General features: G+C 35.6%; 1 protein-coding gene across 1 annotated transcript in view; it reads right to left on the bottom strand.

Annotated features, from left to right (window-relative positions):
• Positions 1-25,739, bottom strand: part of DDX10 (DEAD-box helicase 10) — a 286,236-nt gene that overhangs the window by 87,508 nt on the left and 172,989 nt on the right. The window contains exons 15-16 of the mRNA XM_044669140.1: positions 5,110-5,226; positions 1,949-2,110 (exon numbers count right to left, since the gene is read on the bottom strand). Coding sequence (XP_044525075.1) covers positions 1,949-2,110; positions 5,110-5,226 — 279 coding nt within the window. The remainder of the gene's footprint in view (positions 1-1,948; positions 2,111-5,109; positions 5,227-25,739) is intronic.

Raw genomic sequence — 25,739 nt, 5'->3', positions numbered from 1 at the left:
GTTGATTTCCTTGGGATTCTCTATGTATTTCATTATATGAACTGCGAAGAGTAATATTTTGTTTTTTCACTTCCCTTCGAATTCCTACAATTTCTTTTTCTACTCATTGCCATCACTAGCATTTGTAGCACAAAGTAAAATAGTAGTGGTGAAAATGGGCAACCTTGCTTCACCAGTGATCTTACTGGGAAGTTTGTCTCCATTACAGAAAATGCTTGCTGGTGGTTTTAGATAGATTCCCTTTATCATTTTAAGAAAAGCTCTTTTTACTTCAATATTTTCTAATGTTTTTCATAAACAATGGGTGTTGTATTTTGTCAAAGGTTTTTTCTGCACATCAAGAACAACCATATGGTTTCTGTTGGTTCTGTTATTGATACAGTCAATTATGTAACAGTTTTCCTAATACTGGACCTGCATTCCTGGTATAAAACCCAATTGGCCATGTTGCATGATATATACTTTTATCTCATTCTTTCTCTTCTCCACATATATTCCTCTTTCCCATTACTTGATTGTATTTTATTTTTTGTATATTAACCCATCCTATTCCACTTCCTCCCTTCTTTGTATGTATATTACTTCTTACTGTCCCGGTAGTGAAAAAGATCTTAAGTATCGTAAGCACCTTATATATCTTCAACACTATAAGAACTTTGATAATCTCAAGTATCACAGATATCTTAAGTAGCTTAATTACCACCTTCCTAGGTATAGATGTACCAAATTTAACCCATAAGTTTTCAGTTTGTTTACTTATTATGCTTCTCTTAAGAACCAAATCTGATCATCAGATGTTCTTTTTAGCTCTAGTTTTTTTGTCAGGACTGCTTGGAAGTCTTCTGTTTCATTAAATGTCATTTTACTCCAGAAGGATTATTTATGTTCAGTAAGTATTGGTTGTAGGCCTGAATCCCTTGCCTTTCTGAATATCATATTCTATGCTTTCTGGTTCTTTAATGTAGAAGCTGCTAAATCTTGTGTAATCTTGACCATTGCTCCATGGTATTTGAATGGTCTCCTGGCTGCTTGCATTACTTTGCCTTGGTCTGGGAGTTTTGATTTTAATAGTCCTAGGATGTTTTATTTCAAGGTCTCTTTCAGGAGGTGGTCAGTGGATTCTTTCAATTTCTATTTTCCCCTTCTGTTTAAGAAAATCAGTGCAATTTTCTGAATGATTTCTTATAATATGGTGTCCAAGATTTCTTTTTTTTATATTATAGTATAATCTCTTATTTTGAGTCTGGGACAACAAATGGAATAACCCTATCACTGAGGATGAATTTATCTAACTTAAGTAAAGCATGTCTCCAAAGATAATCACAAGGCTAAGGATGAAAATGCTATTCACAGCTGTGAAGATGGAATTATCTCTCCCCTATTTATTCTTTAGCCCCCAGTAATGTATACACCCCAATCCACTTAAGGACTAAGTGGCAGGCAGTGTCTGTGACCCACATGTGCTAGAGAGTGACAAATCAAAAAAACTGACTGCCCCCTGGCAATCCAAAGCAAAGTTAAAACTGGAAGGTGGATACTTCTGTCTTTTAAATATGAAGGTAACTTCAAGTGAGGGGGATTTTGCCCTTTGAATTTGGCCTTGGACGAGGTCAGGCTTGAGACGTCAGACTGTTTCCTTTTGGATTGTGACATGTGGGTAAGTGAAAAGCTGACTCCCTTTCCTTGGCTTTTCTGGAGGCACTAGCCTCCGAAGACGCCTCTCTTCTTGGAGGAGGCCTTGTGGCTAGAAGCCTTGTTTAATTAACCTCTGAACCCCCCCCTTTGCTGGGGCCTCTGAAGCCCTGCCTGGTTCAGACCTTTGGACCATGCCAGGGTAATTCTCCCCTCACCTCTCTCCCCTTTCCCTTCTCCCTCTCCCATATATGAGAATAAAGATGAGATTAAAAAATTGTTAACAAATTTTTAAAGAACAAAACGCAGGGCTTACCCTATGCTTTGCTTTAATTTTCTTTCTGTATTCTTCTTTGTCAAATTTGTCCTCTTCTTGTAGTCTTTCCTTTGCTTTCTCTAAGTTAATGCCAGGTCCTTCATCCTCTTCCTCAGGTTTGTTCACAATGGATTTCTGTATAGGTGGCCACTGTTGAACTAACTGTTAATTCAAAGAGAAGATGTCAATAAATTCTATCATTCAAAATGATAATTATTCAAACTAAAATGGAGATATGAACACAAAATTTTTGCCCTAATATCATTGTTACTTAAACTTTCTGTACAATTTTTTGGTCCTATAGGGGAGAACTAAGTAAAAACTGGATAGAAGCAGATTTAGGACACATGGACAGAATTATAACTATTAAGAAATGAAGACTGAAGCAAAAGGCTCCTTCCTACTAAAGAGGCTCAAACAAAGGGTGAAGGAGCATTCAACGATTATATTTTAAAGGGCATTCTTAGATAGATGAAGAATGACAGCCATGGACATCTTGTTCAATTTGATATTTTGTGATCTCTATAAAGTATGCAGTACCAAAGTATAAAGTGTATGAAGACTGAAGATTTCATCAAAAAGACCACAAAGCTAGTAGGTGTATGATGAATATTTTTGGTGACTTAACAAGACCATTGTTTTGACCCCACAAGGAAAAAGACTAAGCTAAGGCCAATATTTTCGGTCATGTAATACAGTATGATTCAAAAGCATATTTCAAAAAGTTCCTATTAGCAATAAATAAATCTTAACATTTAAATATGAGGATTCTTTCCCCTACTAAAAAAGCTTATGCTAATTAGACACAAAAAATGTCTTTTATGCTAATTAGACATAAAAAGTTAAATCTCTGCAGTTAACCATTTCAGCACATTAAAGAACCTGATTATCTTCAAGAAAAAAACAAATATTTTTCATTCAGCATATCATTTAAGGAAAGTAGTGGTAAACTGTTATCAATTATACAAAATTCACTATTAAAAACATAAAGGTTTCTTTTGCAAATACCACGATTTGGTTTTCATCTGCCTTTTTAAGCTTTTTGCCATGAGCTTTTAGAAAATTGGTGCAAATTTAGCCTATGGCCCATGAAAGGTAAATTTGGAAAGGAATTTTGTAATTGCCATTTATTGAAAAATACATATATCTAAGACAGATTAAAACTACTCTAATATACAAGGACTACATGAGCATTATTTATACCTTTGATAAAATATGTAGAATTTGTAGATATGACAAATTTATTGATGCAATCAAAGCTATATTATACTATTCTGATGATATGTATTAGTAGCACAGTTGTAGTGTGAAACACTAGACTTGGGAGTCAAGAAACTGGGATTCTACTTCTGGCTCTGCTGAAACTCATCCCTTCTTGGGCCCTCTGTTAATTCATATGAAAAATGAGGCATTGGAGGTAGCTGGGTGGCTCAGTGGATTGAGAGCCAGCTATAGAGATGGAAGGGCCTAGTTTCAAATCTAGCCTCAGACACTTCCTAGCTGTGTGAACCTGGGCAAGTCACTCAATCCCCATTGCCTACACCTTACTGCTGTTCTGCCTTGGAACCAATACATAATTATTGATTCTAAGAGTTTAAAAAAAAAAATGAGGCATCACTATGGGGTCATTAGATTGCCTTTTAGCAAACTATGACTTAGTGCTCTAGCACTTTCCTTAGTGTTCAGGCTAGTTTGTACAAAGGAAAGAAAGAATAGGAAATAAAGCTACCCATACAAATATTGTCTTCTCTTTGGGTCAAGTTGAGACACTGGGGGAGGAGGGAGAGTCTTTTTAGTAGACATGTGTAATGCAAGATGGCTAGCAGAAGCCTTTTGCTTCTGCAATTTCAAACTGTCAAAAAAAGGCAGTTGGAGGTTTTAGAATCTTCAGAAAGTCAGTTGGAGCCTTAGGCTATAAATAGGGCTGAAGTCCAACTGACAGGGCTTTTGCCTTCTGGCTTTCGCTTTGACTGGGGGCTTTTGCTTTTTGGGCTTCGGCTTTTCGGCTTGGCTTTGGCCTTTTGGCTTCGGCTTTGGCCTGTGCTTATTTTGTCTAGGGGAAATTTGGACCTATCTAATTTCTCTGGACTTCTCCCTGATCTCTCCATTACATTCCTGTTATTTCCCTGAAATTCCCTTTGGGCCCTGGGAGGAAGGGTGCCTTGGTGATTGGACATAGTGGGTTTAGATTCTGTAGGCAAGTAGGGCATCCTAAACAAGTTAACCTCAATTTAGTAATTTGATAAATATTTTACTTCAAAGGCAGTCAAACCTTCCTGATTGGAAAAGCCGGACTCTCTCAGTCTAAACCTCTCCTGTGACCCATCCCCCCCCATCCAGCCTTCTCCCTAGCAGCAGTTAGAAAACCTAAAACCTCTTTCCCTCTGATTATTCCTGACTTTAATAAATCCCCTTTGTTACCATCTATATAAATCTCTGGTGAATCATTGTATTGAAAATTAAGGCAAGGGCTAAAGAGGGAAGGAATTATTTTACTTTTTATTTCTTGAGGGAAACACAAGCATCCATCTTGGCAGGAAGTACCTATCTGAGACTTCCTGCAGCCATCAGTTTCACTGGCAGGGGGGAGCCCTTTTGTCTCCTCCCTTAAGGGACTTAGAAATTAACAAGAGAAGTCCTCCAGCCAGATATAAAACATTTCTGACTGGCCCAACTCCTTTTGTACCTTAGAGATACCTTCCCTGATTGAAGAACCTCAGCCTATTTCCTCTCAGTACCCTCTGTCTCTAGCCTTGGTGAATAAGCCTGTTTAAGCTGCCCTCCTGTATACTCCCTGTCATTCCCTTACCTTCCTATATACCACCTCATTCATCCCTTCCATACACTCAGCTATCCCCTTCATTCCCCTTACAAATCACGGCATCATCCTTTATCCCTCCCTTAACCAAGATTGCCCCACTTCTTTATAATACATGTTACAAAGAAGCCAATTCTGTCATTTTATTAAACTTGGGAGTCATTTTAGAGTCACTTTCACTTTCCTATATCATATCATAAAGTACAGAAACTACCTTGTTAGAGATACCTCAGATATGTTATAGATATTGCATGTTTTAAATAGTTAATAATGAAGCAAATCAGGTACACTGATTCTTCTTGTTTTGAATAGAGCTGTATGGCAGATTATTTACAGAACCTACCTCCCCATCTTCAGTAAAGGTGACTTTTGTATTTACTTTGAACTTCCTCTTCATCACTTTTTTTGCTTCTGTCACTTTGGTTGCTTTTTTCTTAATGGTAGAATTAGATGGTTTCTTCTGTGTGACAAGAAAAAGATGAAAAACATAGTTACCAAATAATTTAACACTTGACTATATTCTTTCCAAAAGCAGGATATCATTAAGAAATTGAGCACCTGAAGAGAAACAATATAAACTGTCCAAAAAGGGAAAGGGCTGGCTTGGGAAGTAATGAAGTCTCTGTAACTGAATATGCTCATAGAAAGGTCAAATAATTATTAGTGATGCCTACCCTGGAAACTAGAGGAAGGAAACAGAAGGCTAGACAAAATGTCCTTTAAATTCTTTCACATTGAAAGTCCAGAAAATCCTAGTGGAGTCCAAACAAAAAATTTTCCACATGTATGTAATACTCTGCACAACAGAAAAGACAAACTAGCATAGTGCTACAAAGTATACACTATTTTGAATTAATGAAGTTTCTCAGGTTTGAACATTATTTCAAAGATGACAGGATGAGATATCTTTATACCTGAGAACATATATTTCCTTAGCAAATTGTAATACAAAATATAAACACAACCCAAAATTCTTTCTCATTCATAATCTATCCCCTTAAGCAATTACAAATACTTGAGCATGGTTAACTCTAAACAGGCTGTTCTACATAGGGGAATCACAATAACAATGCTTAAAAGTTTAGAGTTTTGTCCCAACTTAGTTCAGGAAATCATTTAAGGTCAATGAAAGTCAAAACGTTTTGAACATTGTATCAGGAATGCAAAGCCATGGTGTCTTGTGCTAAGCAGAATGATCAAAAAACCTTTAATGGTTTTAAAGTTACTTCAGGGGAAAACCAAAAAAGCCAAAGTGAAAAATGGCCCTGTAACCAAACCAACATTATCATAACATTTTAGGACAACCTTGAAGAAGAATGACTCAGGAAGCAAAGGAAGTTAGTTTCCATCTAAGCACAACTTTATGTAATCTGTTCATATAGAAACTAATAGCCCTAACAGCAAAAAAAAATTTTGTAGTTTAAAAGATTAACCTATTGCACATGTATACAAAAGGGTTAAGTTACAATACAGAGGTAGTACCATATATATATAATATACTAGATAAGAGAAGAATGTTAGCCTTTGCATTCTTATCTGAAAGAACAGGGCTCTGTAGGTAAAAGTGTTTTATTTCTTCCTAAGTGACTAAGTCTCTAGGGTCCTAGAAATTATTATAATTTGGAAAAATTAATACCACGTTATGTATAAAATGGGTGATATTTTAATACTGCAAAAAATCAAATAATGCTAAGATTAAAGGGTAAAAAATTGTGAAAAAAATCTTTACAAGATGTTCTCCAAATTTAAAAGTCTCATATCTAAAATTTATAAGGTATTGATTTGAACTTATGGGGAAAACAGCCATTCTTCAATTGAGAGTCAAAAAATAACCCTTAGTACTTTTTAAGGGAAGAAACTCATGGTATCTGTAGCTGTATGAAAAAATACTCCAAGTCACTACTTATTAAACAATTAGAATTACTTGAGATTCTACATCATATTCATCAAAGTATCAAAGATGAAAAAAAAGAAAAATGATGAATATTAAAGAAGCTCTAGGAAAATAGGCAAAAGACTGTATTGTTGGTGAATCAAACCAACCAGTTTAGAAAGCAATTTGAAAACATTTACAAAAAGTTACTAAACAATGTATGTACTTTCACCCACCTATATCACTGTTATGTTGATACCTAAACAAGATCTAAAGGACAGGAAAGCATCTTTAAGTATAATAATATATCATGAACCTTTTTGTGGTAATAAAAAATTGGAACCTAAGGGGATGCCGTCCATCAATTGAGGAATGCCTGAATAAGTGGAGGTATATGAATGTGATCATGTGATTCTGCTATAAGAAATATGGAAACAGATGATTTTAAAGAGACTTGGAAATTTATAAGAATTGATACAGAGTGAAGAGAACAGAACTGAAGAACAATTTCTACTATAACATCAATAATTTAAAAATTAACAATTTGGAGGACCTTATTAAAAACAATAAAATGAGTATAACTAGATGCAACAATACTATAAAAATAAAAAAACCTCGTAAATCCTAACAACTATGTTCAATACAATGACAATTCATTATTCTAGAAAGAAATTAGGAAATATGCTATCCATTACAAGGTGATATATTTAGATGGCAGAATAAGAAACATATTTTTGTATATAGTCGAACTTCTCTTGTTTGACCCTCCATATTTGTTATAAGAAATTTACTTTTTTTTTTCCTTCCCCACCCCCAAATGGGGTGGAGGGTAGAATGGGGAGAAAATAGACTTCTATTAATTTGAAAACTAGAGGAGGAGATATGAAATATTATATGTGCTGTTAGATGAAGGAGCTGTATTATTAGTTTTATTCTTCTAAAAGAAACCTCTCACAGAGTGGGGGAAACTATAATAAAAACACATCAAAAAACCTCATAAACACCAAGTTCTACTGGGAGACAAGCAAGGACAAAAATGGCCTTTAGGATGCTTGTCAGTCATTAGCATTGTTCTCTTCTTTAGATTATCTTGTATTTTGTTATCTTTGTCAATGTAAACTTTTAGAAGGCAAGGCTAATTTTTTATTTATGTCTTTTTTTTTTTTAGCTTTGTCAGTGAGACTTGAGACCTGAGGCTGAAGAGGGTGGAGCCTGGCCAGCAGAGTGCAGAGCTTGGGCAGAGGCTAATCCCAGCCCAGGCAGCAGGGGCTGGAAAGATAGCCTTAGGGTTTACACATGTTACTCAAAGAACATCAAATTACCTGTCCTCACTTGGGTTTCTGACTGGGAAGGGAAGATACTACCAAAGCAATGCTCTGCAAGATAGAAGCTAAGAAAGCAATGCCCACCAACATGCAGGACCTCAATCTACAAGTAACAAAAGAAATAAGCAACAGCAGAAAAATCTTTTGATCCAGGATAATTTCTATGGAGAAAAAGAGTAAAATACAGAAGCAACAACAGAGTGACAAACAAGCAAATACATTCAAACTTCCCCCCCAAAATGGAAATTGGCCATAAGCTCTTAAGGAACTCAAAAAGGAGTTCAAGAACCAAGTAAGAAAGAAAAAACTGGGAAGAAAAATGGGGGAAAAGAAATGAAAATAATACAAAAAGAAAAGAACAGCTTAAAAGACAAAATTGCCCATATGAAAAAAGAGGCACAGAAATCAAATGAAGTAATAACAAATTGAAGACCAGAATTGACCTACTAGAAGCCATGAAAAGTAGGACAGACCAAACAGAAAGGAAAATAAAAAATCATAGCTGAAAATCAGTCTTTGACAATTAGAATTGGGCAAGTAGAAGCTAATGATCTCACAAGACCAGAAGGAATTAATGAAGCAAAGTCAAAAGAATAACAAAATAAAAGGAAACATGAAATATCTCATTGAAAAGACAACTGACCTGGAAAATAGGTCCAGGAGAGACAATTTGAGAATTACTGGTCTACCTGAAACAATGGGGGGAAAAATAAAAGCCTTGACATCATATTACAAGAAATTATCCAAGAAAACTGCTGTGAATAAGAGGGAAAAATAAGACAATGAACGAATCTATAGATCACTACCTACAATAAATCTCTAAATGACAATGCTCAGGAACATTTTAGTCAAATTCCAGAGCTTCCAGGCCAATGAGAAAATAGTACAAGCAGCCAGAAAGATACCATTCAGATATCGAGAAGCCCCAGTCAGTAGCCTCCACACTAAAGGACCACAAGGCTTGGAATATTATATTCAGGAAGGCAAGTGAATTGGGTCTACAACCAAGGATCACCTACCCATCAAAACTGATTATATAATTCCAGAGAAAAGTATGGGCATTTAACAAAATAGAAGATTTTGAAGTATTTGTAAAGACCAGAACTAAATGGAAAATTTGATGTCCACATACAAAAGTCAAGAGAAACATGAAAAGGTAAACCAGAAAGTGTGATAATTAAATTAAGTCTACACAAAGGTGAGAGTACCTTCCAATTCTGGGAGGTCCTAACCCACATGTGCTAGAATGAGTAACCAATCAGAACTGAGGCACCTCCACCTACACTTTCTATGAGAAAGCGTCTATTGTGATTGGACATGTGAATCAGGAGGGAGGAGCAAGAAGTGATGTATAAGTGACCCCTTTAAAAGGAGAAGATCTTCAGTCAGCTGAGGTCTTGGGTGGAAGACAGCATCTAGGGAAGTTGTGACTGGGAGTGAGGCTGCGTCTTGTGTGGTGAAGGAAACCTGAGAGAGCTTTGCTGGTTCATGTCCTAGACTGTGCCACGTGGATAAGTTAGGCTGATTCTCCTTCTCTTCCCTTGGCATTTCTGGAGACTCTACCCTCAAGGATGCCTCCCTTCCTCTCTAATTGTAAAAGGCCCTATGGCTAGAAGCCTTGTTTAATTAACCTTCGTGCCCCAACTGCTGGGACTCTAAATCCTTAACCTGGTCCAGGCCTATGGTCCACACCAGAGTTTCTCTCAATTTCCCTGCCTTCAACCTTCCTAATTGTAAATAAATAAACTTCCATAAAAGTCAAGTTTGACTTGAGATTATTCCTTAATTGGGGAAATTTCCCCTGGTGACCACCTTTTAATATATTGAACCCATAAAACCCCTTTTCCCCAATACAAAAGAGGGAGTAAAAAAATTTTAAGGACTTCAGTAAGGTCAAATTGTTTATACTCCTATATGGAAAAATGGTATTTGTAACTCTCAAAAACTATATTAACTATCATAGTAGTTAGAAGAATTACTCATAGGTACTGGTTGGGGTACTAAGTGGTTTAAAGATGATATTTTAAAAAAGGAATGTGAAGGGGGAATAGAAGATGGCACCAAGAAAAACTTGAAGTAATAAGAAAAATAGGGTTAATTATACTACATAAAGAGGTACATGGGAGGGGGGGAGAAGAATTACTATTATAAGGAGAGGAAGAGAGTGCTAATAGGTAATACTTAAACCGTATTCTCAGTGGAATCAACTCTGAGAAGAAAGAGCATCAAGATCCATTGGGGTATCGAATTCTATCTTACCCTACAGGAAACCTGAGAGGGCAAAACCAAGGTGGGTAGTGGGGCGGGGAGTACCAAAAGGGAGAAAAAGAAAGTAGGGAGGGAATTTAAGAGACCCTAAAGAAAAATAAAAGGAGAATAAAAGGGGAGGGGGGCGTGGGAAGAGAAGTAAAACAAGGAAGGGATTAGGGGGATTGATTAAAAGCAAAACACTGGTGTAGATGGAAATAGTGAAAGAAGAAAGGGCAAGACAAGGAGAGGAAATCAAAATGATGGGGAATGCACAGGTGTAATCATAACTCCAAATGTCAATGGGATGAACTCATCTATAAAACAGAAGCAAATAACAGAATAGATTAGAAACCAAAATCCTACCATATGTTGTCTACAAGAAACACATATGAGGCACGTAGACATGCACAGGGTAAAGGGAAAAGGCTGGATCAAAATCTACTGGGTGTCAACTGAGAAAAAGAAGGCAGGAGTCTCAATGATGATATCTAACAAAGCCAAAGTAAAAATAGATCTGATTAAAAGAGATAGGGAAGGGCTTCCGGGTTAAGATGGTGGCAGAGTAAAAAGCAGCTGCTTAATCTCTCCTAAGTGAAATATATAGGACTCATCAAGGGGACATAAATACAAATCCAGACAAACGAAGTGATCCCACAACAGGTTGCAGCATTGAAGGTACGTGGGATCTGGGCATTTCCATGCTATAAAGGGGCGAAATAGCTCTCACTAAAACATAAGCTGAGCAACCCGTCCCCCAAACCCCCACACACAAACACACCACTTAAAGGGCCAAAGCCAGCTCACAAGAGTTAGAGCAAATTCAGGGCATCCATTAAGTCTTGGCAACTATCTGGGGTAACCAGGGCCTGTTCCTGAAAGCAACAAGACTTAAGACCCCAAGAGGCTAAAGAAGGCTTGGACTTTGAACACAGACGCTGAGTGCAGGCGAGGTCTCAGCTGCAGATGCGGATTCTGAGCACAGGCATGGACCTTGGTTGGGTACCCAGCACAGAGGGGTGCAAGACTGTGGAAGCAGTGCCCTGAGACTGTAAATGGAGCTTCAGGCAGAGGAACAATTAAGGGGACCACCAGGAGGCTTGACCCTGAGAACAACTAGACCTGAGACCTCAGGAGCCTAAAGAGCTCAGACAGACCCTAGGCTTTAGGATAAAGCTGAGAGGGCACTGGGCTAAAAATGGCAAGCCAGACACAGGAAGGGAGGAGAAAGGGGGAGGGAATGCACTAGGCCTTAAAAATAAAAAGAGGGGAATAACAAGAGAGGGGGTAGAAAGGGTAGTAAATCAAGGGAGGGGACAAGGATTACTGGTTTAAAACAAATCACTGGTTTAAAAGGAAATAGCCTAAGAAAAAGGGGTAGAACTAAGAGAGGATACCAAAATGATGGGGGGAATACACAACTGATAATTATAACTCTGGATGTGAATGGGATGAACTCACCCATAAAATGGAAGCAAATAGCAGAGTTGATTAGAAATCAAAATCCTACCACACATTGTCTACAAGAAACACATATGAGGTGGGTGGACATACACGGATTTAAGGTAAAGGGCTGGAGAAAAATATTTTGGGCTTCAAATGAGAAAAAGAAGACAGGAGTGGCAATCTTTATAACAAAAAACTCAGATAGGGGTCTAATTACTCAAATATACAAGGAGTTAAATCAGTTGTATAAAAAAATCAAGCCATTCTCCAATCAATAAATGGACAAGGAACATGAATAGGCAATTTTCAGATAAAGAAATCAAAAGTATCAATGAGCACAGAGAAAGTGTTCTAAATCTCTAATAATTAGAGAAATGCAAATCAAAACAACGCTGAGGTATCACATTACACCTAGCAGATTGGCTAAAATGAAAGAAGGGGAGAGTAATGATTGCTGGAGGGAATGTGGCCAAATTGGGACATTAATGCATTGCTGGTGGAGTTGTGAACTGATCCAACCATTCTGGATGGCAATTTGGAACTACATTAAAAGGACTATAAAAGAATTCCTGCCCTTTGATCCAGCCATACCATTGTTGGGTTTGTACCCCAAAGAGATCATAGAAAAACAGACTTGTACAAAAATATTTAAAGCCGCGATTTTTGTGGTGGCAAAAAACTCGAAAACGAGGGTATGCCCTTTTATTGGGAAATGGCTGAACAAACTGTGGTATATGCTGGTGATGGAATACTATTGTGCTAAAAGGAATAATAAACTGGAGGAATTTCAATTCCATGTGAAGTGGAAAGACCTACAGGAATAGATGCAGAGTGAAATGAGCAGAGTCAAAAGAAGATTGTACACAGAGACTGATACACTGTGGTACAATAGAATGCAATGGACTTCTGTACTAGCAGCAATGCAATGATCCATAACAATTCTGAGGGACTTATGGAAAAGAACCCTACCCACATTCAGAGGAAGAGCTACAGGAGAGAAAACACAGCAGAAAAGCAACTGCTTGAACACATGGGCTGAAGACTGGAACTACCACACCAAAAAGAAAGAGAGAGAGAGAGAGAGAAAGAGAAAGAGATAGGGAAGGTAATTATATCCTGATAAAAGATAGTATAGAATATGTGGAAATATCAGTACTCAACATGTATGCACCAAATGGTATAGCATTCAAATTTTGAAATGAGAAACTACTGTAACTTAAGGAGGAAATAGATAGTCAAACTATACTAGTGGGAAACCTGAACCTTCCTTTATCAGATCTAGATACATCAAACCAAAAAATAAATAAGAAAGACATAAGAGATGTGAATAAAATCTTAGAAAAATTAGAGTTAATAGATATATGGAGAAAAATAAATAGGAACAAAAAGGAATATACCTTCTTTTCAGCAGCACATAGTACATGCACAAAGATTAACTATGTACCAGGGCATAAAAACATGGGAAACAAATACAAAAAAAGCAGAAATAATAAATGCAACTTTTCCAGATCACAATACAATAAAAATTATAATTAGTAAGAATACATGAAGACTCAAATAAAAAAATTATTGGAAATTAAATAACCTGATTCTCCAAAACTTGTTGGTTAAAGAACAAATCATAGAAACAATTTATGATTTCATTGAAGAGAATAGCACTGAGAAAACCACATATCAAAATTTTGGGATTACTACAAAAGCAGTACTCAGGGTAAAAATTATATCCCTGGGTGCCCATAATAAAAAAAGAGAGAAAGAGGAAATTAACGAAGTGGGCATGCAACTAAAAAAAAACAAACTAGAAAAAGAACAAATTTTAAAACCTCAGATGAAAACCAAATTGGAAATCATAAATATCAAAGGAGAACTTAATAAAATTGAAAGTAAAAGAACTATTGAACTAATAAATAAGGTGAGGAGCTAGTGTTTTGTAAAAAGCAAATAAATTATTGGTTAATCTAAGAAAAAGGAAGAAGGGAACCAAATTAACAGTATGAATGAAAAGGGAAGGATGATATCACCTCAAACATTTAAAGATCAATTAATCCCAATACTCTACAAACTAACTGACAAAATAGGCAAAGAAGATTCTTTCCAAATTCTTTTTATGATACAAATATAGTACTTATTCCCAAACCAGAAGACCAAAAACAGAGAAGGAAAACTACAGTCCTATATACTTAATGAACATAGATGCAAAAATATTAAATAAAATACTAGCTAAAAGGCTACAACAATTTACACAAGGACTATTCACTATGACCAGGTGGGATTTATACAGGAAAACCATCCACATAATTGACCATATCAATAACCAAACTAACAGAAATCGCATGATTATCTCAATAGATGCAGAAAAAGCCTTTGACAAAATTTAACACCCATTCCTATTGAAAATACTGGAAAACATAGGAATAGAAGGGTCTTTCTTGAAAATAATAAACAGTATTTATTTAAAACCATCAGCAAGTATCATCTGCAATGGGGATAAGTTAAGATGCCTTCACAATAAAATCAGGGGTGAAGCAAGGATGCCCATTATCACCACTACTATTTAATATTAACCTAGAAATGCTAGCAGTAGCATTTAGAGAAGAAAAAAAAATTGAAGGGATCAAAGTAGGCACTACATTATCATTCTTTACAGATGACATGATGGTATATACCTTGAGAATCCAAGAAAATCAACTAAAACACTAGCAGAAACAATTATTAACTTTAGTATAGCTGCAGGGTACAAAATAAACCCACATAAATCATCAGCATTCCTATATGTTTCCAACAAAACCCAGTATCAAGAGTTAGCAAGAGAATCTCCATTAAAAATTACTCTATATAAGATAAAATACCTGGGAATCTATTTGGCAAGACAAATTCAGGAATTATATGAACATATCTAAATATATTACCACATACATCTTGTATTTATACTGATGTTGTGATTTAAATTCTAGAACAAATCCTTGTTGCAAATGGCTGTGACCTCTAGCTGTTTGTATTCAACTTATTATTACTTACACTCCTGTGTTTTTCCCCAAACAATCATTTATTCCACTGTAACAAGAAATTGTTTGAAGCTGCAAAAATACTTAATTTTACTAATCCATTTCTGAAACCACAAATCAGTTGATAATCAATTAATTAATGACATTTGCTCTCCATTAGAAATTTATGACAAAAATAAATTCTTTTAGATGTTAAGTGTCTGAATGGCTCTGCAGAGTCATATGTTTCACTAGACCTGTATCACTAAACCTACTTCTAAAAGCAAGACTAAGAAAGCATTTATTAATATTGTCTTTAAGCCAAGAGATCTCTCAGAAAAATTTAAGAGGAGGAAAATTAATGTTGGTTCCCACCTGACTTCCATTTCTTGGAACTACATCTCTTCAATAACCATATCTCAGGAATTCACTGACAGGTTTCTTCATAAGATTCAGTTGTGAAGAGACACAAAACCCCAGGAAATCTAAATTTTGGAAGGGACTACATTTTTCTTTATGTTCATCTAAAATCTTCCTCTCTTATAACTTATAACAATCATTCCTGGTTTCACCCCCTTGGGACAAGCAGAAAAAGACCATCACACTTTCTCAATAAAACTTTTCAATTATATGAAAACTATTAAAGTGGCCCCTAAAAGGTTCCTCTACTAAAAAGTAAAATTGTCCAGGTTCTTCAAAGCTCATAAAACATAGTTTCATATCCCTTCATTATCTTTCTTACTCTTTCTCAATGATTTCCAACAGACTGACTAATGATGAAATATAGAAAGAGAAATCAAGAATGCACAGTATCTTATATTATCTCATTTGAACCTTTAAGGTATTATAGGTATCCATATCCCATTTTGACTAAGGAAGAAATAGAATCAGAAAGATTTTAAAAACTAGGCCATTGTCACCCTGGTATTAAGTATCCAAGTTAGGATGGAGTTGATACAGAGGACAGAACACTGAGCTAAGAATCAGCAAGATCTGAGCTCAAATCCTACCTTAGACACTTCTTAGCTATATGACCCTAAGCAAAGATTATTGGATTTGCCTGCCAATAACACCTACCTCCCAGAGTTGTTGTGAAGACCAAATAAATAAATATTTGAAAAGTATTTATCACAGTCCTTCCTGATTATGAATCTAGCATTCATCATATTGAGGTCTTTCTTTAAATCTGGCTCCCAAAATTAAACACAATGTATAATAATAACCTGCAACAGTTGTAAAGAAAAACAACTCTGAAAGATCTAAGAAGTCTAAGAAATGAAATGACCAAATAGGGAACTGATAACAAAGCATCTTACCCATATTCTGACAGAGAGATGATAATAATACAGATAGTTTAGTACATAGCCAATGTGGGAATTTATTTTACTTTATTATGTATATTTTCTACATACCTTTTTCCTTTCTTCCTCCTTCCTTTCTCCTTTCTCCTTTCTCCTTTCCCCTTTCCTTTCCTTCCTTTTTGTAAATAAAAAAAAAGGAAATTGGAAGGAGAAAGGGACTAGGGGTAGTAATGCATCTCACTAATTCTTACAAGTATGTGACGAGAACAAACAAGATAATGAACACAAAATACTTCATATTAAAGCATCATATAGCCTTTATAGTGAAATTCTATGATATCAGTGGGGTCAATATGCTCTCCACTAAAGCAGAAAACAATTCTTTCACACTTCCATTTTAACTGTGGCCTGCCTGCTTTCCTGCCTTCTTTTTTTTCTTTCTTTAAAAAACAAAAACCCCTACCTTCCATCTTGGGAATCAATTCTGTGTATTACTTCCAAGGCAGAAGAGTGGTAAGGGCTAGGCAATGGGGATTAAGTGACTTGCCTAGGGACACACAGCTAGGAACTGTTTGAAGCCAGATTTGAACCCAGGAACTTCCATCTCTGGCTCTCAATCCACTGAGCCACCCAGCTGTCCCCTATGTGGCCACCTTTCTGATAGATGAGCCTGCTCCACATTTAGGTATGTTTTAGTCTTCAAAGCACAGGCATAGAAACCTGTCCCCCATCCTGTAGTTGAAACTATTCCAACTTTCAATTTGGTAGGACCTGCCAACATTTTAGTTTTTCTAGAACAGGCTTAGAGAAAGAAACCCTACACCTTTAACTTCTATTAAAGCTTAGAGGAAGATTTTGAGTTTTGCCAAATAGCTGTTGCATGTGACAGTGCTTCCTTCAACTCTTCCCTACTTCCTAGTTTCCTTTATGTTAAACAGCCCCAGTTCCTCCATTTGCAGTCCCTCTTCTGGACCTGCACCAGCTTACCCATGTTGACCATAAAATTCATCATGAAGAACTGAAAACAATAGTATGACACAGTAGATAAAGAGTTAGCTGACACTGGAGCCAGGCAGACTTGGGTTTAAAAGTCCTACTTCTGTTGCATACTGGCTGTGGGACCCTGGAGAAGGTTACTTCATGTCGCAATGATCTAAGCAACTCTCTAAGACTTAAGTTACAGAGAAGGCACTGACTTATACTGTAAAAGGGAATTTCTTTACCTGGGAGGGCCAATGTGTGACTCCTGGGCAAATCACTTCACCCAACTGAGATTGTTTCATTATTTATACTAAGGATAGTAATCTTTGAATTACTTATTTCATTTGTTTGTTATAGCAATCTAGCAAGATAAACTGCATAAAATAACTTTGCATACTTTAAAATCCTATATAACAGCAGCTATTATCATTATTATTATTAAGATATAGTCTATAACACTTACTTGTATCCTGATAAGATTTCAATTTCTTAAATTCAGCCCACTACTCCAGTCAACTGAGAAATAAGTTGTATAATCAATATCCCAAATTAGGCTGCTTCATATAAATTGCCTTAGCTTTAATGTTCTTGTTCCCTCATCTATAATTTATACCTCTAAAGTAAGTGTTTAATATTGCTAACTTAAAGATACAGAATGAATTTAAAATATCGCAAATAATGAGCAAGTCACCTGGTTTTCTATTAATCGATTAAAATAAGGTATCTTTGTAATCTGAGTAGACAAGAGGTTCAACTTTGAAAATTTGGGTCATCTGAATTCTCAAATCAAAATACTTATAAAGGGCCACAAAATTCATCAAGACTTAACATAAGCTAAGAGAAATGATGGTTTAGTATAGGGGTGTACAAAGACTTCCATCTTGTGATCAAAGAAATGTGGACCTCATGAATGTTTTACAAATAGGATTTCTAATTAATCTAAACCAGTATTAGCATGACACCTAGTGGCAATTACTTACACAAAAGCAGCAATGTGAGGGAAGAGAGTTAGGGGCTTGTGATATAGGTATATCTCTCAGAAATATAAGTGTTTCTTCAAACAGTGACATTTGCAATATATCTGTGCTTTATTCTCTTGTATGATTCTTGTCCGTGTCATGCACCAGAGAAGGACATGCTAAAGGTCTTCCATTAGATCTCTTGACAATATATAGGTTCCAATGGAGTATACATACTATCAGCTATCTATACCTTCATTAAATAGCCTCTCTTCTTCCTTTTCCAATCAGACATGCTTCTAATTATTATCAGATATGTTTCACAATGTTTCTTCTGTACAATTTCCACTAGTCGGTGACTATAGTCAATCTACACCATATTATGCAACTCCCTATTTATTGTTTCAATGACCCAAAACTTTCATTCCTCAAAGATTATATATGACTCTCAGACACAACATCACTGAAAGGACACTGACATTAAAAGATGGTTTTTGTTTGAGTGAAAACTGGGTATAATTAAAAGTTTTACTCAATTTCCCAAAAATGATCCAGTCTTGACTCCTCTCTTCAATTTTGGGTCCATTTGTCTACCTTCAAGATGCATCCAAAATAAATGCCTTAATCAACTTGCAATATGAAGTGTCCATTCAAATATTATATCATACATGGTCTAAAATTAGACATTTTCTCGTCTACTTGGTATTTCTTGTGTGGACAAGGACAATGAATTCTTTTGAGTGATTGTGGACTTCATTTAGAAGGTTCTATGATGCTATGAGACAATACATCAAAACAATAAAATCTGTCATACAGAGCATTTGGAAATTCTCACTACAGTGTCTCAAAAGTCTTGTTAAATTTTAAGTTATTAAAGCTACAAACTTTAATAACAGGCATATGTTGACTATGGTTGAACCTGTCACGAAGGTTGTCCTGTGATGAGCTCGAATGAAAGTCTCTGTGTATATATATTATGAGGTATTTCAAGAGTCTTTGCATAGTTTTAAGCTTCACTAGCTTAAACTCTGATACCTTCAAAATTAAACTAAGACTTTTAGGACATTTTGTATATGTGAAATTCTTCTTTTCTTTCAACTCAATGCAGGGCATGATCAGGGCAAACACAGGTTAACAGTATCTGTCATGCTTTCTTTTCTTTTCTTTCTTTTTTTTTTTTTTTTACATTTTTAAACCCTTAACTTTTGTGTATTGGCTCATAGGTGGAAGAGTGGTAAGGGTGGGCAATGGGGGTCAAGTGACTTGCCCAGGGTCACACAGCTGGGAAGTGTCTGAGGCCAGCTTTGAACCTAGGATCTCCTGTCTTTAGGCCAGACTCTCAATCCACTGAGCTACCCAGCTGCCCCCTGTCATGCTTTCTTTATGGCTCACTTTGATATTAATAATGAGTCACTGAACAAAACTATTTCTATTCCTGAATTCCTTCTGAAACTACCCACGCTTCATGGGAAACACTTTCAAAAGGATAGTCATTAATGAGGCACTTTCCTCTACTGAATCAAATGATTTTTAATTGTAAATAATACACATAAGAATACCTTGTATTCTTTATAAACCTTAGACAGTTGTGTGACTATAAATATGATAGACTATTGAATAAAGATAGTTGAAAAAATATGCCCATTCTTCTTACATGAATCTAAATTACTGTCATGAGGTCTGTACAGATGAGAAAGTAGGAATATAGGTAGGTAGTTTTGTTTTGTTTTTAAAGGATTGTAATTTTTTCCAGTATCCATATTTTATGGAGGATCTAGAGTAACATTGTTTACTCCAATATAGTACCTGCTTGCATATACACTTGACTGTTCTTCCTATAATCTTGGAATATCTACCTCTTCATGCGGCAGATCAGATACTGTGATCAGAGATCAAATATGGTAGTTTTACTGTCATTGAAAGTAATGAGAAATCTTGGCAAATCTTTTTGTCCTTTTGTACTTCCATCCTTAATACTTCTCATCCTTAAATACCTTAAATACCAGAAAAACTTAGATCTAGAACTGGGGAAGACCTTAGAAGCAATCTAATCCAATTGCCTCATTTTACAAATCAGGAAAAGGGGATAATAATCTTCCATCTTAAGCCTTCTGACTCCAGAGTCAATGTTCTTTCCACTGAAGCATGCTGCTTTCCTCAGCATAATAGTTTCCGGTTTTGAGAGTCAGAAGATCTGAATTCAAATAGCTTCGTTATTGTGTCCTTGAAAGCCCCAATAAGGACCTGGTTAAACAGCTTTCTTGCAAATTTCTCTCTACATCCATTCCCACCCCCTCCCATCCTTTACTTCCTGCTGTTTTATGAGATAATACAGCTCACAAAATTCCAGCATCCTCCAAAGATATTGCAAATTAAATTATAATTTAAACCATGAATATTGCTTGTTGCTTTATCTTTCTACTTGACAAAGGGATTGCGTTTTTGCTGGATAAAGTGGTTTATAGGCTCTCAAGATTTCTTTCTGGGATGACTGACTTACATTAATAATTTTTTTAGAAATTTTCATAGAATATGGTGAGAATCTGGTCTTTTATTAATTTTCCTCTTTTTTTAGCATTAGTATCTTATTAATACTACCATCTGGGTGGTACAGTGGACAGAGAACTAGGCCTGGAGTCAGGAAGACATATCAAATCAGACACTCCCCAGCCATATGACACTGGGCAAGTCACTCTGTTTGCCTCTGTTTTCTCAACTGTAAAGTGAAGATAATAACGGCACCCAGTCCAGCATTGTTGTGAGCCCCTAGCACACAGGAAATGCTATACAAATATAAGCTGCTGTTAATGTTGGCAGTATTGTCAATACTATTTTTTTAAAGTCTAAAGTTAACTTCATTGGGTATCACAGCTTCTTTAAGCTAAGAAGGTACTGATGTTGATGTTTACCATAAAAAATAAATGGTTTGACACTAAACAGAAGATTCAGAAAAGGCTCCCAAGGTAATAGTCACTTCCTATTTTGGAGGATGTCATAAATTTTATTTTTGTTTTATCATTAGATGCTTACTCTGTTCAATACCTTAATACTCTCTTTTTTTATTCTGGAGATGAATATCCCTCTCCTGCCCAGGCTAGAAGGTTGATGGCAATTCACAGACAGGCTTAATCTCAATACTGATAGGCACAGAAGCTTTGACCTGCCCCATTTCCAATATGGCCAATTCATCTTTTCCTAGGCAGTCTGGTGCCCCCAGTGCCCAAAGGCTCACCACAATGATGCCTGACTGTGTACAGATACTCAACCTGCTCTAGACTTAAACTAAAACTGGCTCTCTTGCTATAGATAAATATCTTACTCTCTAATTACTAAGTAATTATATAATTATATTAATGAAGAATAGTAATAATAAATAGGCTAACCCTATAAGTAGAAACTACTGGCTTAAGCTACAACGGTTTCTCAGGAGAAACCCCAAGTCAGGAGAATCAAGCAGAGTGTCTGCTCACATCCAATCCCACAAATTAACTGTCTCCAACCCTTCTCAACTGCCCCTCACCCAAAGTTCTCCAGGGGGGTCCCCTGGAATTCTGGGTGAGGCTCTCCCTGTACCTTTGCAGGGATTCCATGCTTTGCATCTGCACACAACAGTAACTCAAAACTCCAGAGCAAGCACAATCCACTAGCATCAATTTTCAACATGTTCTAATCTCTTCTTGAAGTATCAATGATAAAAAGGCATGAGGTTTCTGTGCAATCTTCAAGTATTAGATTTCTTTAATTTCTTTTGCCTGAACCATATTTCTCTAATATTTCCAACATTATTTTTTAATCACTTTTCCTCCCTTGGTCCATCTACACATAAAATCACCATATATTTAAATGAATATTTTAATTTGTAGGGAGATTTTTATTGGAATCAGGATTTCATATGTGAGTACAGAAGTTGTCATTTTCTTTGTGGTATCTTAAATTTTTACCAAAAAGCAAAAACAAGAAGACTAAGGCTCCTAAGAAATTTTTCCTGTTGCCTCTGGCTTTATGGACAGAGATAATCAAAAAGCACTTACTAAGTGCTTACTATGTGCCAGGACACAGGAGAATGTCAGTTCAGAGAGGAGAAGGTGATATGGAAAGGGAATGACAGAAGAGAGAAGAGTATAAACAATGGCTAGATGATGTACAGCTCATTTGAGGGATTGTGGACAACTACAAGTTACGTTGATTATAGAATAAAGAGTAGGAAAGAGTGAAACAAGTGCTTAAAAGGTAAATTAGAATCAAGTTATATAGGAGGTTTATTAGATAAGGATTTTCATCCTTATTTGGTAAGCAGGAATGAAAAGTTTCTGAATAATAAATAAGATCAAACTTGTGTACCAGATAAAGAAGATAACACTTCCAAATGCCTACTAAATCCTAGTAGATTTCTCTCTACCTGAATATTCCACTAAAACTTCCATTTGAACAATTCAAATAGAATCAAACAAAACAGAATGAATCATCTTTTACAAGACTTGCTCTGCAGAACTATTTTTATACATAGACTTCAAATCAGGAAGATCTGGATGTGAATTCCACCTGGAGTTCCGTTCAATGATAGGTTGTCAAAACTTTTCTGGGAATCAGTTTTCTTCCCTTAAAAATGCTTTAAATGTGTTTTTTGTCAAAAGCATATAGTGAGATTCTGGCTTAAAATCCATTATTCTTTCCTTTTCGGTTTTATGGTTGAGTTCCTCTTGTTCACATTCAGAGCTATGATTTACTGTGTGTTTCCCTTCATCTTATTTTTCTCTTGTATCCTCTTCCTCTCCTTTCAGTTTCTCTCTATTCCCAAATGTTTTTGCTTTTGATTACTGCCTCCTCAAGTGTCCCCTTTAAAATAGAGATATTATTATTTATAGCCTCTCTCTTAAAGTTGTTATCAGGTTCAAAAGGAATATACAAACATTAAAGCACTATGCTTCTAGGATGAAGTACAGACTATTCTATTCAGCATTAAAGTCTTTTCACAACCTTCCACCTTTCTCTGCAGGCTGACTACCTGTTACTTCTCTTCATTCAAATTATATTCCAGGAAACTAGTCTTCTTCCTTTTCCTTCTATACAACATTCTATGTCCTACTCCCTAGCTTTTGTTAAGGTGGTTTCCCTTTCCAGCTTTCTTGATTCCCCATTCTTTATATCTTTTGCATATATTTTGTAAATAGTGTATATATTTTTCTTTCATTCAATAATATGTAAGCTCCTTAAGTGCAAAGAATATTTAATTTTTATCTTTGTATCCTAGGTAGGCAGCACCAAGTAGGTGCTTAATAAATGCCTATTAGATTGAATCCTTTATAGAAATGCTCTATCTTCATTACCATATTGTAGACTCCCAGGGCAAAGGGGGTGAGGTACTAGGAATTTCTAATTTCATTTTTCTGTACCCCTAAGTGAGACCGTCCAATATGGCCGATGATCAATAAGTGATTTTAAATCAAAGTGATCATTACTATTTGAATTTTTCATTATTATATCATTATATCATTTATTTATTATATCATTATATATCAAATATTTTATTATATCAATATATTACATACATATTAAATATAAATCCTACCCTGATTTTCCTTCCTCTTAGGGAAGACCTTAATAAACTATAAAGATTCATCCAAAGACAGTGTCTCAGAGTTGCTACCTAATGACAAAAGGGAAATTCATGGACTATATTTCAGTCAAGCAAAAATTTTTTTTAGGAAATTTTCCCCAGGCCAGTGAAACTGACCAAAATTCTACCTTATTGCTCAATAATCTCTAAAAGAAGAAACCACATAAGCAAATTCACAAATATATTTCTTTTATTCTTTAACAAAATTATAGAACCAATCATGTTTTGCCCAAGGAATCCAATTTTTAACCTGCCACTTTTAATAAATACTTCTATATTAGGAAGCAGGCAGCTGGAAGCAATTTGGAGAAATGGAGTCTGATACACACTTTTCTGGGGCTTTTTTTTCCACCACAGATAATAAGCAATGACAATATCAATTTCATTTTAACTAGCTTCCAAATTGAACCAAAATTTCTCCCTTCCTCCCTACACTTTATAGAATCTTTCTAGAATTTATGAGACATATACACAAAACTTGAAGCAGCGGGAAGAAAAGCCAATTTCTCTCATAATAAATATCTAAGCCTTTAAAACATACTGAAAGTTTTACAATTTGTTATGGTTTTTAATTTGCCACTCTCCAGGAGCCCAGCCATCATTAATTCTCTATGATGAGCTGCACTTAACATTTTAGAGTGATAAAACAAATGAAATAACTGAGAATGAATGCTTCTGGATCAAGAAGGCAGATCTTATTGGTCATTTAGCAAAAGAAGTACAAGGAAGTTCTAAAGATTCAATTCAATTCAATTCAACTAATATTTGTTAAGAGCCTACTACTATGTGCAAGGCATTAACTAAGAAAAGCCAATGAAACAACAATTTTATATTTTCCTAATTCATTTTCTGATGGGGCACAAAAGCTTCCTTTCTTTAGGGAAGACTTTAACAATAATAATGTCTCTTCATTTTTCAAAGACACACAGAACTTTAAAGCTGGAAGGGACTTCAGAAGCCATCTAATCCATTCCAATCCATTACTGAAAAAATAATTCCAACTTCAACGACCCAACAAGTGATCACCTAGCTTTTACATGAAGACCTCCACAATGTCCTAAAGCACATAATTCCACTTTGATATAAAGTTCTAATTGATAGGAAGATTTTCCAGATATCAGGCCTAAATTTCCCTGTTTACAATACTGACTCTTTGATTGTTCCTTGTTCTGCCTCTAGGAGCCTAAAGATCAAATCAAATTCCCATTCTAAAAGACTGAAAGAATTAAGAGAGGTATGTCCCATCTTTTCTAGTATAAAAATCCTGGCTTCCTTCAACTATTCTCCATTTGACACCAATCAGTTGCCTTTTATCATCCTAGACAATTCTTCTAAGCCTCTTTTCAACTTATCAATGACCTTCCCTAAAATATAATATCCCAAAACAAAAACAGCATTCCAGAAGAAGTCTGAACACAGAAAAGTACAAGAAAATTATCATAATAATTTGAAATTTATATAATAATAGTAATGTGACCTTAATCTATGTTAATTACTAACATAGATTAAGATCACATTAATTTTTTTGGTCATGCAGTATATTCATATTCTAAGTGCAAAATCTACCTAAAACCCCAGTATCTTTTTCAAACAAACCACAATCTAACCATACCTATCTCATCTTATACATGTGAAATTGATTTCTTGAACATAAATAGAAAACAATTTTTTTTGTCTCCGCTTGTGTTTCAATGATTTTCATTGCTTCATATATTTGCCTACTCTATCATGAAAAACAGTACTATTTCTAACATGAGCTTCTCAGTCACCTGGGTAATCCAAATGAATTAGAATTGGGCAAAAGGATGAGTGAATGAATGAATGAATGAATGAATGAATGAATGAATGAATGAGAAAGCATTTATTAAGCACTAACTATATGGAAAGCACTGTGCTAAGTATATAAATACAAATATTTCCATTCTAACTGGGGGAGAAAATTGTAAAAAGGTGTGGTTGGAAAAGGTATTTCGGTCTGGAAAGTTAAAAGAGGGGTGAGTAAAGAAATATAACTTTATTGAGTTACACAGAACTAATAACAATTATTAATTTGATTTTGGTTTTAGAACTTGAAATGAGTTAAGAGATAGACAATAGGGGAATGGGTAAGAATGAGGATATGTTGGCAAAGCAACTGGCAGGATGGCTAGGGAGTAACTTGGCTGGAGCAGTATTAGTCTCCCAGACTGGGCCATGTGATGCACTGATAAATCAGGACAGCAGAGCCTTGTTTTGTTTAT

Source organism: Gracilinanus agilis, chromosome 3 (genome assembly GCF_016433145.1).
Source record: "Gracilinanus agilis isolate LMUSP501 chromosome 3, AgileGrace, whole genome shotgun sequence".
Taxonomy (NCBI): domain Eukaryota; kingdom Metazoa; phylum Chordata; class Mammalia; order Didelphimorphia; family Didelphidae; genus Gracilinanus; species Gracilinanus agilis.
This window is presented reverse-complemented; position numbering and strand designations above follow the sequence as displayed.